General features: G+C 42.3%; 1 protein-coding gene across 1 annotated transcript in view; it reads right to left on the reverse strand.

Annotated features, from left to right (window-relative positions):
- Positions 1-4102: 4102 nt before the first annotated feature.
- The window catches only part of bicd2a (BICD cargo adaptor 2a), a 37364-nt gene continuing 25333 nt past the window's right edge, over positions 4103-16133 (reverse strand). Inside the window, exons 3-10 of the mRNA XM_077547745.1 lie at positions 15638-15790; positions 15285-15499; positions 14970-15204; positions 14331-14588; positions 13218-13421; positions 12598-13137; positions 12023-12174; positions 4103-8439 (exon numbers count right to left, since the gene is read on the reverse strand). Coding sequence (XP_077403871.1) covers positions 8085-8439; positions 12023-12174; positions 12598-13137; positions 13218-13421; positions 14331-14588; positions 14970-15204; positions 15285-15499; positions 15638-15790 — 2112 coding nt within the window. The 3' untranslated portion in view covers positions 4103-8084. The remainder of the gene's footprint in view (positions 8440-12022; positions 12175-12597; positions 13138-13217; positions 13422-14330; positions 14589-14969; positions 15205-15284; positions 15500-15637; positions 15791-16133) is intronic.

Genomic DNA, 16133 nt, shown 5'->3' on the forward strand with positions numbered 1-16133 from the left:
GCATATGCTTTGAGCTGCTTTCCAATCAGATGAACGAGTCACTGCCTTTATGAGTCATAAACGAGTGACAGTAAGCCATGCACATCATAAGATAAATGGAAAGCCGTTGGAATTATTTAGAGTTCAGTAGTAATTTGATGAGGTTGCTAATGTATGTGCCCGTAAGACAAATACATGATGACACTCGCCCCCAGCAGCTGTATTCAAATCAAGCTGATCATTGAATAGCATACAGGGTGTTGCTCAAGGCCAAACTTTGTTGAAAGTGTACAAAACAAGGAATACACCAATAAATAACGGGGCATATGTATTTTGTAGACAACCATTTACACCAATGGGCAATTTGGTGTGTTTAATCAACCGAACATGCGTGTTTTTTAAACGTAAAAGGAAATCAGAATAGCAGAAGAAAACAAGCAAGCTTGTCTTGGTCAAACAAAAAATATTCACGAGCAATCTGATTTTGTTACAGGCATTCTTTACGACGTCACTATATATGATGTTCCGATACTATTAATGTTATAAGTGATAATTGAATATGGCAAAAATTGCAGAGTATACAACTGCAACATTGGAGAGCTGGATAGATTAGATTGGATTGAGTGGACTGATTATGCACGGACATCAGTTAGGTTTCCTACTTTGTGTAATGTGCTTCTTGCACGAATGTCTTCTACTGCATGCCTTTTTTGTGTGCCTCTTTTTAAAAAAAAATCCTGCTGAAACTATGTAAATGTCCCTTTGTGGGACAAATAAATGCTATCTTGATCAAATGCTCGACTTAGCTCCCCAACTATAAGGCAATCTTCTTTGAACTTTGACATGTTATTTTCAAAGGCTGAGCAAGAACCTTATTGAATACATACTACAGCAGACATCTTTCGACAGCATCTCGGGTTTTCTCAAAGAAAATGTTGTGTATAGCATCAAGGCCCAGTTGCAGCCATTCACTGACTCTGATACTCTAATTGGCAACGCATGACTCAAGTGTACAGTTGTAAATTGACTCTATTTGTATCTCTGGGATGTCAAAGTACACACTTAAAAGTACATTTACATCTTGGCAAATAAAACATCTTTAGAGAACTAAATTGAATTATGTTATTCACATAAATGCATGTTTGTTTGCTAATGTTAGCATGAGCTGAGCTAACAGTTGCTGTGATGATAAATATTAAAATATGCTGGATTGTAAACGCAATCATCGTTTAAAAACTACATATACCTACTATATGTTGCTGTTGGTGCCAAGCTGTTTCCCTAAATCCACTAGTGTGTGTAAATGGCTGAAAGAGAGGCATTAACTTTGTCACTGTGTAGGATCTGTCGCGTTAATCAAGTTCAGTCAAGTTTTTAGTTTACAGGGGCCCTGCCATCCAATATGGCCGACACACTTATGACCAGAAAAAACTACTCAAAATGGAGCCAAATGTAATGTAATTCCCTCATATGTGGTTAAAGGATAACACAATCGCCAAGGCTCTTTACTTCGCTTTATTCGCACAAGCGGTAACAGAATTCACATTCAATCAAGTGCTGCTATCGGCCACAATTAATTCACATAAAGTCATTTAAACACTGTGCCTCATTTAAGCTAACCTTCAAGCTTAAAGGTTCCTCTACTTTTTCATATGCATGTTACCTGGCACTGTCAACTTTAAAGACATCACAGCCACACTTAAAATAAAGTGAGAGAAACAAATGCAAGGAAAGAGCAATGTATAGTTTGGTTTACTACAAGGTTGAAGCTAACCTAGCTAGCTTACCTTCACGTCTCGCACAGCTAGTTTACCTACATCTGGCAGATGAAGGTAAACACAGAGAGCTTGTGTCTTATTTTTTCTTATGTTGTCTTTTCCCTGGTTCTATCAAAAAGATGATGGTTGAAGTCTGATAAATTCATTTTTGGAGCATCTGCCGTGACACTTACTTAACGAATTAGCTGATCAGCCCTTATGCATTGCCTACCACTGATGAGGGTGACATGAGCTACCTGGTTGTTTTTCCATTTTTTAAAATCTTCTCTGGTGCTATGCTAATCACCACACACACTTGAGATGCTTTGTCAGCATTGTTTGTCTTGGTGGTGTAAAGAAGCCTCCTACTGTTTGAATTAACAGTACTGTGGGGGTCGCGGGAGGTAGGGTGATCTGCAACGAAGCCCAGACGTTATGGCAAATACTGTAGCTCAGTAGTAAGTACATTATAAAACATGAAAAAGACATTAAAGTAGTCTGATACCCTTTACCATCCATATAGGTTGATAGACTACTTTATTTAGTATTCTGAGTTAGGTCACAAGTCAAAATGGCAGTTTTATGCTGCGTTTGAAAAGGAGGGGCTTGAAGTCAGACTTATCCCACTCGGAGTGTCCCATTCCGCCCTCAAAGCGATTGAGACAAATATAAACTACAAGGATGACTGATTTTGATAAATTCTATCATGTTGTGTCACGTGAACATATGTCTTGTATTGCCTAGAAGCTTTGATGTCTGAACTGACACAGTCCGAGCGGGATACTCCTGATTTCCCACTTTCATCGAATGCATCATTTATCCTAAAAGGACACTCTCCGCTCATTGAAAAGCGTTGGAATTTGGATCATTGTAATTTGATTTGTGAGGATTGTTTGGATTTGAAAAAGTGATAACATGTGGTTTGACTACTATATACATGGTTTGTATGCTAGTCAAAGGCAAAAGCAATACAATACGCCGTGGGAATGAAGTATTGCATTGTGGAAATACAAGAAATGCTGGGCTGTTCGGAATTGTCATAAATAGCTAGTAGATGTGCTGTATACAGTACTGTATATAACATTGTGTAACTTTTGTGGCGTGTTAACTGTGTAGTCATCATCTTCAAAGTGACTCTGCGGTCAAATATGTGCAGTGGAGATAAAACTCAAGTGACTTCGTGTTGAATCACAGCATGAGGCCGAGCTCACAGCTCTACTGGTCATGCATTTGTTTCCACCATCAATGGTCTTATTCCTGCTCCAGTGGTTCTCTCCTGAAACTGTGCTTGTGCGCGCGCACGTGTACTAAGGAGAGCCACGTGAGAGTGTATCCTCCTTCAGACCAGCTGATCGTGGCTCACTGCTCCTTCAGGCTCCACATGGATTGATCACATGGCTGATGCTCAGAAAGAGGGCTTTGTCGGCACAAACTCGCAGACCAAATCTTAATTTGACGTCAGCGCTGTGCTGAAGCTCAGCTCTGTCTTAGAGCGACACCAAGTGGTGCTTTTTAATAATGCTTAGTTGCAACGTCTCAGATGTGAAACAGCTGTTCTGCTGTGGGACTCCGCCCTAAACATTACTGCATGGAGCCATGGGAGCAGTCCTACTGACCCACATTTCGTCTGCCAATCCAGCCTAGTGAGAAGGCCATGCAAGGGTACCAACAGAGGTTCCGCTTTTACAGAAGTGATGACAGTCTTTATGCTACAAGTGATGCCTTGTGAGCCATTGCTTATTATTGCATTCTTAAAATATTTTTGGCGTGGTTATTAAAGAAGGTTCAAGAGTTCTAATGTAAATCAAGCAAATGAAAGGGAACCATTTTCCTTATGCCTTAACATGCATAGATTTGTATCTATACTGCGTTGTTCATGTTTTTGTATTCTGGTGATGTCCCACACACTTTATGTAAATCCAAATCTAGCACATTTAAAAGTGTTTTCTTTGCACTTAATCAGAAAGCAGGCTGTACGAGCCCAACAACTGCTGGTCTCCAGGGCCTGGACAGGAAGCACTCGGGGCACCAAAGGTCAGAGGAAATTCGCTGCGATGAGATGCGTGGGTGTGTCCCCAGAGGGAAGCGAGGAAAGAGGGAAGCAGGAGAATGGGAGGAAAACAAGAGAGATGGCAGTTGAGCCTGAAGGCCAGCCGGGAAGAGGCAGCGGGAGTGTTGTTGTGCATTGTGTGAAATATGATCTTGAAGCCCTCCACAGCTGGGAAGCTCTCCCATGCATGGCGTTCATCTGGGAGTGCTCAAGCTGTTACGTTTCGCCACACACTTCCCGAGTTAACCCTGCATCTGCTGCTGTGGAGAAGCTACTGTACACACACACACACACACAAAAAAACACGGAGACGCTCTGCGACTTAAGTCACGTTTATTGATTTTAGCCAGCATGACTACCTTTACACAGTTTCGACCACGTCCCAGCTGGAAAACAAACCACACACTTTAACCGGGTTAGTTCAGCAGTAATACATCAGATTCATCTCACATAGTTTATGTCCTAAATTTCCAACACCCTAAAAAGTTTACCTGTTTGTTTTCACCGCTGTGTAAAGGTCCCATAACTGATGAACATGCATATGACATTTAGTTGTAATCAAGACCACTAATCATAATGCACATTATTGATAAGGATACAGTACTGCATGACAAGTCAAATAAATATTAACGTACAGGTGAAGTCATTATTTCATATAAAGATATCAAACTCTTATGGATCAATACTGAAAACATAATGACAATATAAAGTTTGCACAGCTAGTTTAATTATCACAATGCTGCCGCTTCCAGCAAACAGAAAAACTTTTTTTTTTTTTAATCTTCAACTGTTATCAGAATTGCACTTTTTTCTTCTTGTTATCTTCACTTCCATATTGTTAACTTTGACGCCTCAACAAACGAGCACTGGCTATCATGGCACTATTCACGTTGGTTGATGCTAATTTAGTTTTCTGTTTCCTGAAAACAAATTGCTTAATAATGTAGAAAAAAAACAGATTTGAAAATGAAAAAAAAAAGACAAACATAAGATAAAATGCGCTCTCTGCACATTTTTTTTCCAATAATACTATCCATACCAATGACCTTCACCAAACAAAGCTTGTAGTTTCCAATAACACTCAGCTACACAAACACTAAAGATGCTTGGAGCCGTTTGTTCAACAACAGGAGGCCAAAGGGACTTTTGGTTCTCAACGTTTGATTTAAAAACAAAACATTTTGTTAATACCCCTGAATTTTTTGAGAGGATCACTGACCAGCAGAATTCAATACAATCTTGGATTTACCGAGCTAATTCTAAAACTATCTTCTGAGTCATGCAGAAAGGGGCACAATTCCCTTTGCGCTTATTGCTGCTCATAGTCATTTCGAGTCCCAAGCCCTCACCCGGCGAGACAAAAACATTAAATGCTAGACTAAAATTCTCCCTTGAAACAATGAAAGGCACTACTGGTCAGAAACAATGAACTAAACCAAACAAAAAGCTCTCCAGCCCAACGGACACCTTTTGCAGTTGGTGCTTTGTCTGTCAGACCTTAAACGGTGTACCAAGATTTGGCACGTTAAACCAAGAGAGAATGAAACAATTCCAATTTGGAATTTAATGGTCGCAATTGCAGAGAATTCTGAAGGTCAGTGATCCCATTTCAGTGGAACGCCCTCGGTAAGAAGCTAGGAAAAGTCACATCGCTCAAAGTTTCCCAAGACACAACTTACCGATTCAAGTGAGAGCGTTGTCAAGTTTCATTGCGTTATTTTCAACTATTCCTAGGAATAATAAATACATGAAAAACCCCAGAATTAGATCACCCTGGATTTTTGTAGCGAATATGGCAGTAGAACGAACATAACAGATAAATAACAGCACAACATATGATGAAACATATCAAAAAATGAGTAACTGATGTATAATTCCTTTAGGATTAGGCAAAAGTTGTAGCTCTGTGGTTTGTGGAGTAAACTTGAGTCGAGTACATATTTCGTGGGACACACATATAGTAATAACTTCCACTTATAATATCCTATACTGAATATCGCACAAACCGTAGCACTACCACACTTTCCTAAAGGTTAATCATAATCTGTTAAAGTTCTATATTATGAAAGTGCACAGATTAAAAACAAACTAAAACAAAAATAAAACAAACATGGACCAATAATAATAATATAAGAAAAAAACACATCTCTGCTTTCGCACAGATGGATGAGATCATAATCAATTTGCAGGTCTTAACCCAGCGATGATGATTCTTTTGTGTACACAAATTTGTGAGTAATGCTTTTGACATGCAGGATGTTTTATATGATAGTATCATGTGGAGAGCGACGGAAAGATGGGGTGATAGGAGGTAGGAGGAGCCGATCAGGTGACACGCTATGATGACACCGCATTAAAATGGACGCAGATTTAGGCAGTAGGAATCAAAGTAAAGACCGCGCATATGCTGGGGTCTATTTAACGCTCATCTTTTACTGAGCTTGAACAGCCAGTCCTCAGTTTTCTCCTCCAAAAATGAAACGAGCTTCTCCCTCGGAAATGTCGACAACTCTCTGTCCTCCACTGTCGTATACGCGAGATATGAGAACAGTCAACAGAAGAGCGATGGACTTGTGAGGAGGTTACTCATCTCCTCCTCTATCTCCATGCTGTGAGCGCTCGCTTTAGTGGCGCTCACTCAAGCAGGGTTGACGCGACGCTGATATTGTGCCGTGAGGAACAAATACGAGAGCAGGATCCTGCAAGATCCTTCACCTGAACAAGATCATGTTAAGAATATAGAGATTCATATATACTGGTAGAAAATTTTTTTGCTCCATCTTGCAGGGATCCCTCGCATCAACCCTGCTTTTAGAATCATAAAGCTAATGTTTCTATGATCCACAAGAAATACATTTGAGTATAAACACAAGCCCCACTCAATTTTTAACTATTTGCGTAACATCAAGTTCAGCAAAGGGTTAAAGCTATTCTGGCTACTAAGACAGTACTTTGCTTTGTCCTCGCACACAAAGTAAAAAAAGGGAGGATGAGGTTCCATTTGAACACACATCAGTAACACACATACACGACTTCTAAAGGGTTCAAACACAAAAATGAGGACGTTACCTGTCCTGAACCCACACAAATCCTCAATTGTAGGGATGCTGGCAATCTAATGCTCCTCTTGGCCAATTGGAGACAAGAGAAACACGTAGATGGATGGAGTAAGGGAGAGTAGAACACAAGATCACCGGATAAATCTATCCAGTGTTTGCTTTGTCAGGCACTTTGGCCACGTGGTTTGTCTGTCTGGAGATTCATCATCCAATTTGTGCTCTTTTAGGATTGAAAATAAGCATTTTGTTCAAAACTAGATCGTGGCTCTGTTCACAGTAATCAAGAAAACATTTTTTTGCCAGAAGGTTGAACCTGAGGCACCGATGCTGAAGCGCACTTATTTTAGCTTTGGGGATCGATTTGTCAAATATCCTGTCTCCCTCCTCATATGGCTCTGAAATAATCCATTGCAACATGAATAGGTTCCACTGGAAAGACCCCCTACGTTTAACCGACAATGTAGTACACGAGTACCTCGACAAAAGAAAAGCACTTAAAAAGCTCATACAGCTGCAAAAAGCCATGCGTTTCTATTGTGCATGAGCCGTGTTGCTGCACTAGCGTCACAGCTTTAACTCGAAAGCAATCCTGAAATAACAAACAGCCGCGGTCACAGGTGCTCCTTTACTGTAAAAAGTTCCTGATTTTCATGTATGGATTCAAACGGCACTCCCCTGGTCCGACTGCAGGGCGAGCTTGCATATTTCTCTTCAATCTTGTAAACATTTAACAGTGCTCAGCTGAGCTTTATTTTTTATTTTTATTTAAATCATTGTTGCAAGGAGCACCCGTGCCACCAGATGTCATCTTTGGACATCATCCTGTTCAACACAGCTCCATGATGTGTTCCTGTTGCCGGGCAACAGACACGGTCAGGAGGCGAAAAAGCACAAATGCCACCTTGTACTTGCTATGTACAGCACAAAGACTATGGAAAGAATAGACACTCCAGTATAGCCGCTAAGTCCCCTGAACATAATCAGGGCAATGCAATCCACATGCCTTATTTGTCTACTACAGTCCAAAAGTCTTGTGCACACTGTACACACACCTGTGCATCACCAAGCCTCGACACTATCACACACAAGCAGATGGTTAGTCACACAGTAGTCCCTAGAGGAGCACAGGCCAACCAGGGAGCAAAGCGAGCGAGTGGGGCTCTTTAACACTATGGCAGGGAGGGGCTGACCCGTCAGGCCCCCTCCCCTCTGTACACTTGCACACACTCTGCAGCCGCTTCAGTCGCAGTAGATCTTGTACTTCTCGCTGCAAAAGACGGCGGGCCCGCCCAGGAGGCCGCTAGGCATGGCGTTGCCGCGCTCGGCTAGGCCGGAGCCGGCGCAGATGATGCCCTGGCTCACGTTGGGGTTGCCGGCGGCGCTGGCCGAAGCCTTGCCGCGGGTTTTAGATCGCACGCCGGTGCCTGTGCGCCGCGTCTGCTCGTGGTCGAACTCCAGGTCCTCCAGCCGCTGTGTCAGGGCCAGCTTCTGCTGGATGGCCATCCGCAGCAGAGAGTTGAGGGTCTTCTTTTCATCCTCTGCCGCAGCCAGTTGTCTCTGCATGGCCTCCAACTGAGTGACATACTCGTCACAACTGGAAGTGAAACAAAGCATGGAAAACTTTTACTGGGTGAGGATGGCATTATAATAGTCACTTAAACATTCTACCATTATGACAGTTAGAGTATTGTAAATCCAACACCACCATTATGTTGCATAAAAACATGTTGTTTTTTTACTGTACTTGTTATACATGTACTAATATAAAGTTGTAAAAGTGGATACATCCTCATATATATGCAGGTGCTCGTCAAAAAATTGGAAAATCCTCGAAAAGTTGAATAATTTCCATAATTCCATTCAAAAAGTCAAACTTTCATAGATGATAGATTCAGGGCTGTAATGTATGTATTACAAGAGGAAAATGAAGGCCACCAGACCCCAAAAAACAAAGAGATGACAGCCATCATGGCGCATCAAGGCAGTGATTAAGGCAAAGGGATTCCCAACCAATTACTGAAGATTGACATATCGTTTTGAACATTAATACCTTCCATCCATTCATCACTGGGAAGTATGCATGGTGATTTCTTCACAGTATTCTAATTTTCTGAAATCCTGTTTTCATGGGTCTTATGAACTGGAAGCCCAAATAATGTAAAGATAAGCAAATAAATACTTGAAATCACTTAAATTGTGGGCCCTGAATCTATAATCTATGAAAGTTTGACTTTTTAAATGTTATTAAGGAAATTATTCAACATTTCGAGGATATTCAATTTTTTTGACGAGCACCTGTATTGCATTGCATACACGCGCGTACAAACACACCCTTTACAGATTGTTCTTCTTTGCCACCACCAGGTGGAGCTATTGCACCTCCAGGTCTATACAGACGTCTGCGACATTAACCAGTTCTGTTCTCATACGTTTGTCACTAAACTGGTTCCATTATAATAATTCATTACCTTTTAAAAACTCTCTCCACTTGAAAACCAAGAGTCACATGCAAGAACCCATTACACATAAGGAAGAAGAAGAAATTAAAATCTAGCTTCACACTGTGGCACACCTCATATTAACTTTTCAAACAAAAGTCAGATCATATTACTGTTATTCTTTTACCATATGAGGAAAATAGTGCACAACAACGCACTGTCCCACATGACTGCTGCATGCATGCTGCACTATGGCGATGTCATCCATCACTTTGATGTGTGTCACTGAACAGGTAAAAAAGTGACAGTGACTCCCTCACAAAGACATCAAAGTGACATTCCTTGGATGACAACTCCCCTCCACTGAGGGAGGAGTATTTTATTTCATATATTATCCAATGGTTACCTCACCCTTCTCCTATTTCTCTGTCTGTTATAATATTCACAGTGTACCGTGTGTCTGTGTTTATTTCCCTAAATGTTCTGATGCTGTGGTCTCTAGTTATAGTATAATGCTGATGCCCAGTTTATTTTATCATTAGGTCACACCTTTTGTTTACTTCTCAGGCCAAAGAAATTTCTAAAATGCTTTCTAAATGTAATTTGGAGTTATATTCCTTTCTAGTTATAAGACACAGAAAAAGAAAAACAAACAAACAACTAATGTGTTCACATGTAATAAGGATACTGTTGTTTTAAATATTTGGTGGGCAGATTCTCAAAACAGTGAGACCATGTGCAGATGTTTTGCTTCGTGCGGGTTACACGTGCTTGCAGAATGTGAACCCGACTGACCGCCGGACAAACATATCCATAGCCCCTCCCTTGTGTGTGCAGTTCGATTCCCAGTGGGACACACACACAGACAAAAGGGATCAGTACTGCTTCATTAAACCCACCACGATACGGGAGGTAGGGCGGGTGGGTCGATTTAAGGGTGGGTGAGGCCTAAGAGGGATTTTCCCGGGAAAAAACGGAGGAGTCTATTCTTGGGACTGCTTGGACACAATAGGAGCGTTTCTGTGCTGGTGATAGGGTGAGAGGCACAATGGCAGGGAAAGCTGCTGAATAGTTATCACATTCACAAATTTAACAAACAGCAACTTTTCGGCACCATGTGATGAAAATCACTTGTCACACGATCTCTCAACTATTGCATCATTCATGCAGACGTAATTCGGAATGACTAAGAAGCACACAGCTGCTGTGTTGTCTGGAACCTGATTGGTCATGCTGGGTTGGCTATCCCGCAAAGAGAAGGGTGGAGGAGGTTTAATTGAATGATGACGGGAGACAACAACTAACAAAGGGGCAGCAGGTCCTACAAGGGTGAGGAGCAAAAGTGACTCAGGCGAATGGCTAGGCTGTTAGTCAGAGGTGGCCTGCAATGAGAACATGTTTTGGGAATGTGAAGAGGCAAGAGCTAAACTTGACACCGGAAGCTGCAGCTGGAAAGACAGCAGGCCAGATAAAAATAACATACAAACCCTACTCGACAATTCAAACTATGACCGCAGCATGAACTCAAACACAAAAACCACACATTTCTCCTTTTGGTTTCAAAACACTAACATTTCTCCACCATCAACTGGCATTACCATGGTGGTGAACACAGAGAGAGAGAAAAACAGCACGTGATGGGCTCTTTCCTCCCTTTCTTCTTCAGGAGGTGAGAAGCAGTGCATGGCGGTGGTGAGGAAGGATGAAGGGGTGGGTACACAAAGGAAAGAGTGTGGGAAAACTCCAGTCCCTCACAGTCCCCCAACCTAACCTTCTGCTGTATAGGACAGAATTTACATACCAATATAAGGATCCCATAAACAGAGTGTAATTCATGTGGAGGAAACAGAACTAGAGCCTGACAGATATTGTCATCAAGGGAGGTGTTTTGGAGGAGAAAACACATGATAAAGAGCAACAAAAGTGTGATTAGTGAGCCCTTACAGCATTCCATACACAACCTGCGGACATTTGGTTCAGCAGTGGCCTTTTAAATTTGCAGTCTAGGGAGTTGTTCATGTTCAATCCCTATCCACTGAAAGAAAACCAACACTCTAATACCACCCACATCTCTCCTTGGACCACTACCTGAGTCGGGCTGTGGATTTAAGTGTGGTCATAAATGTGGAACAGAGAGCTGTCTTAATGCAGCCATTTGGGCCAGAGATGATGTTCACAGGACCGTAAGTGCGATGACAACTAAGCACGGCTTGGCAGGGAAAACACACCTCTTACAGCCAGTCATCTATCTAACACACACCTGAGATGGTGAAAGTTTCAGCAAACTCAAAAGTAAACACGTCGTCAGGGATGCATTTGAGTCAAGGGGTCGATGTGTAATCCGGACCAAACTAAAGTGGGATTACACACAGAACCTTTGACCGGCTTCTCTTTGCAATACCAAAAGATTAGTGAGTGCATTGGACCATGGTGCCCCCCTCCTTTTGACATACGCAGATCAAAACATCTTACTGAGACACACACACACAGATCAAAAACAAGGTCCTTCACACAACAAACACACTCACAGTGTACTTGAGTGTACATAAACTGATATGCGATCAACAGATTATCTACCTTGTGTTGCTGTTAGTACCTCAAAGAAATGTCATTAAACAACTGTGTATTAACATAGGAAACTGCATTCTTAATTATGTAACATCACAATGATACCACAGAGGAGCTGACTATCTTAAATGTTTGTACAACCTATGACATGAAGTCTGCCAAGTGTCTTACCGTGTGGCAAACATAGCTCGGAGGGAGGAAAAGGTGGCCGCGTCCTCCTTCAGGGTTTTGAGCTCATTCCTCAATTTCATCATGGTCTCAGTCACCATAGCTTTCTCGTTTTCGTACTTGCTCTTCAGGTTGGCAAGAGCAACTTCAGCAGTCTGTCGGCAACAACAAAATAGAATAACGTAAGTGAAGTTGGAAGCCAAAGACAACAATGAACTTTTATGATAGATCTACTTAATTCTGCCATAAGTACAGTAAATCATACAGATAGCTTGGTGGCAAGCTCTTTTGCTTCCATTGTTGTTAAAAAATGAAGGGTTTTGAGGTCTCTGTTGTGATTTAACCACACAAACTTCAAAGAGACAACTGCATACAGTATACGAATCGGCTCCACTTCTTTGTGCAGCTGACACCAAAGGACTGCTGTCCCCACCCATGTTAGCTATAGGCCACATTCACATTTGCTCAACAGCTGAAACGCCTTGAAATAGCTTCCACCCCACCTCTTCTTTTTCTCTCCTTCAAGCAAGGCAAACTGACACATTTGGGATACTCAATGATCTGCAAGACAAACTGACCTGCTTGTTAGCCTTCAGAACAGTCCTCAGAGTCGCAATCTGTTCCCTCTTTGTGCTGAGAAGGGATTTCAGCTTGAGGATCTCCTCCATGCAGGCCTCTTTGTCCTTGTCGGCCACGGTGCCGAGCTCCAGGGAGGCCACCCTCTGGCGCGACAGCTCTGTGGTGCGGTCAACGGCCAGCTGCAAGTGCTTGATCTGGTCCCTGATGATGGCCACCAGATTGTAGATGTTCATGGGCTCGCGGCGGTGGTCGGACACAGGTGAAGGCAAGGAGGATGGAACGCCATCATTGAGCTCGGTCTTAGCAGGCTCGGGGAAGAGGCCCTTGGTGAGCAGGATGGGAGAGCGGCGGCCACGGCCTTCGGGGCTGCTACGCCCACCCTTGCCCTCCTTGTAGAAGTCGAGCATAACGCGGTTGGGGGTCTCATTGTTGCACATGCACACGTGGTTGTAGAGGGTCGCCAGTTCTTCGCTGAACGTGACCAGCTCGTCTTGAGCCACACTCAGACTGCCCTGAGATTCGCCGGCCACGTCACTCAGCTGATAGCAAAGGGACAGAAATGATTAGCGTAAACGGACATTTATGCTGACTTTCAAGTAGGATGTCATATTAAATTTACCTTGCGCAACTCCTTCTCCATCTTGGCCTTCTCGTCTTTCTCTAAACCTCTTGTCTTCTCCAGAGTGGACAGCTTCTCTCCGAGTGTAGTGACATCGTTCTCCAGCCGGGTGCGCTCATCTTCATAACGGGACTGACACGCTTGATATTCTGCCTTTAAAATCTTGAGTTCCTCCTTCAGCTCGCCAGCTTCTGAAACCGCAACCTAGAAGAGCAAAGATGACAGTAACTGAACCTTTCCTTAACATGGGGCGAACAAAAACACTTTTACCCCATATGGTCCAAAATTTAGACACTCCTTGCAATTGTGATAACTCATTCATTTAAGATTTTTTTTTTTTTTTTACGTTCGACGACTCAAATTATTCAGTGGAGTTTTTATGTATTTATTTATTTTTGATGTTATCTATGGACAATAAAAGCAATAGTGTGCAAACAGCAAAACTAACTATAATGCATATAAACACATTTTGTCCAGAATTGTCACTTTGACATATGCACATACGTACGTGTGCACTTGAGTGTTACCAAATCCACGCACGCACACACACGTTCTATCAATTTTGACCATACTGGCTTGTTTTAGTGCAACTATAGCCACATGGCAAAGACATACAATCATCTCAAGCAAAAATAATAAGTAGCTCTCTAGCGCCACCTGGTAGATTCTGATTTTCAAGATTCAACTCACATTTTTTTTTCCACCTTTAGTTGAGGTCACACTGAAGGGATAAATTGGGTAATCATGGGAAATGCACTAAAACACATCAGGTGTACAGTGCATCAAAAAACCATGCAAAAATAATGATTTACAATGGGAGTCAATGGGTCCAAATTTTTAACAAATACTCCTTTCGCACTTATAAATATTTGGCTCCCACATATATTAATGAGTCTTGACAATAATAATAATTAAAAAGAATTGATGGTTGGACCCATTTTCAGTTTCAAAATGTTTGGCCAATATGAGTGAAATTTCAGCACCCTCAGTGATTATTAAAAATGTTTTATCTATGATATTATTATTAATCATAAAATGTCCATTTTTTTTATTTTTACAAGTACCGCACAAGTTGTTCTTTCTACTCTACTGAAGTCCAAGAAACCTCCTCACCTTGTACTTGCACTCCAGGATCTCTGGCCCATTGATGTCCACCTCGTAGTAGTCTCCGTCTTCGTTGCTGTCACGTTCTTTCTCGTTGTCCAGGGCAGACTGGCGCTCCTTGCTGGCTTGCAGCTTGCGGATGGCATTGAGGTTCTCTGTCAGACGGTTTACCTTCTCCTGGTGCTCTGACAGAGCACCATTGGCCTGCTCAAGTTGTTTCTGGGAGTCCTGCAGAGTGGACAGCAGGTTGACCTTCTCACGCTCCATCTGAGGAGAGATGACCACACCAAGATTGCAATGAGTTGTTGATGTTTATGTTTAACAAAAGGCAGAGTAGAAAAAATAATATTTGTAAAAACAAAAAAACAAAAATATCCAGATGATTTCTCGTAACCATGGTAGCCAGTCAGAGAGATAAGAGTTGAACTGATGGAGTGGCAATGAAACAGATGGCAGGTCAACTGGTGCCAACACTCACTGTGCAACTGCTCAGGATCTGAAGAGTGTGTGCTTCAATGTGTAACCCAACATCCCACCACCTCCCTTAGCTTACAACCCACAGTAAATCCTCTGTCTCTTAGGCTGTGTTATAAGTTACACAAAATAAAATGGAGATGCCTTCAATACAGTCTTGTCCAAAATGCAAACCTGAATCAGTTGCTGCTTAAGCTTCTGGATCTCGGAGATGTTCAGCTCACTCAGTAGATCATCCACAAGACTGGGTGCTGGGTGGAAGAGCTCTTCCTCCTTCTTGGGCATGCGGTTGTCATCGGTGAGCAGCTTGCTGAAGCCATTCTCATAACCATGAAGAGCATCGTCATTGTTGGGCTCAGTGGTAGCATCATCAGAGAATTTCAGGCCGTCCAGAGAGATACTGAGAGGACTGCAAGGGGGAAAGTGGTCTGAGAACATCTAATGGTATTTAAAGATGATCCAGATATTCTGGAACTGTTCATCACTTACCTGTTGTAAAGTGTGTCACCAATGTTCATGTAGTGGGACAGCTCTTTCCTCAGAGAAGCTTTCAGCTCACGCTCAGTCTTGATGGTTTCAAGGGCTTCACCCAGCTGACGCTCAGCAATCTCTTTTAGGCGGATGGCATCCTCCAGTTGGCTGTTCAGGAATTGCATATCCTCCTCCAGACGACGGATTTCATGCTTCAAACCCTCAAACTCAACCTAGGCAGGCAAAAAGAAGAAGAAGCAGAGATAAAAAAGGTTTGGTGTATTATGTAATCCTATGGGAAGTTATTTGCACAATAAAGCCTGAAAAAACTGCATCTGAAATTTTCCATACATGAACAAGCACGACCTCACCTGGCTCTGCTTGAGCCCTGAGACCTGCTTCTGCAACGAGATGTTTTCCTCCTCCAGCTCGGTGTAGTCCTGCAGCAGACGAGCCTCCCGGAACTTGTACTCCTTGATGTCATCGCGCAACTGATTCCTCTGGAGCTCCACCATCTGGCTGTTCTGTAGTATCAGCCAAGACATAGGGAAAGAGAAAACAGTTGTCAGCGAACACCTTTCCAAACTTTTTTTTTTTAACACAGTAAAGGAGGAAATGGCAAATGACAGACTGTTGCTTTAGCGTAACTGTATGTGTCAGATTGTCTCATTAACTAAATCTAAATCTCCCATCTGGTCATTAGCAACATGTGCTTGATGAAGACATGAGATGCCAGGTGTCTTCCGGCTGTGATGCCACAAAAGTACACTTAAGCCTTCTTGATGACATGTATTCGATGGCACAATTGAAGACATCTAATTGAATGAATGTACATTTCAGAGAATACATGCTGGCAACAGTGGCAAG

Source organism: Vanacampus margaritifer, chromosome 1 (genome assembly GCF_051991255.1).
Source record: "Vanacampus margaritifer isolate UIUO_Vmar chromosome 1, RoL_Vmar_1.0, whole genome shotgun sequence".
Lineage (NCBI taxonomy): Eukaryota > Metazoa > Chordata > Actinopteri > Syngnathiformes > Syngnathidae > Vanacampus > Vanacampus margaritifer.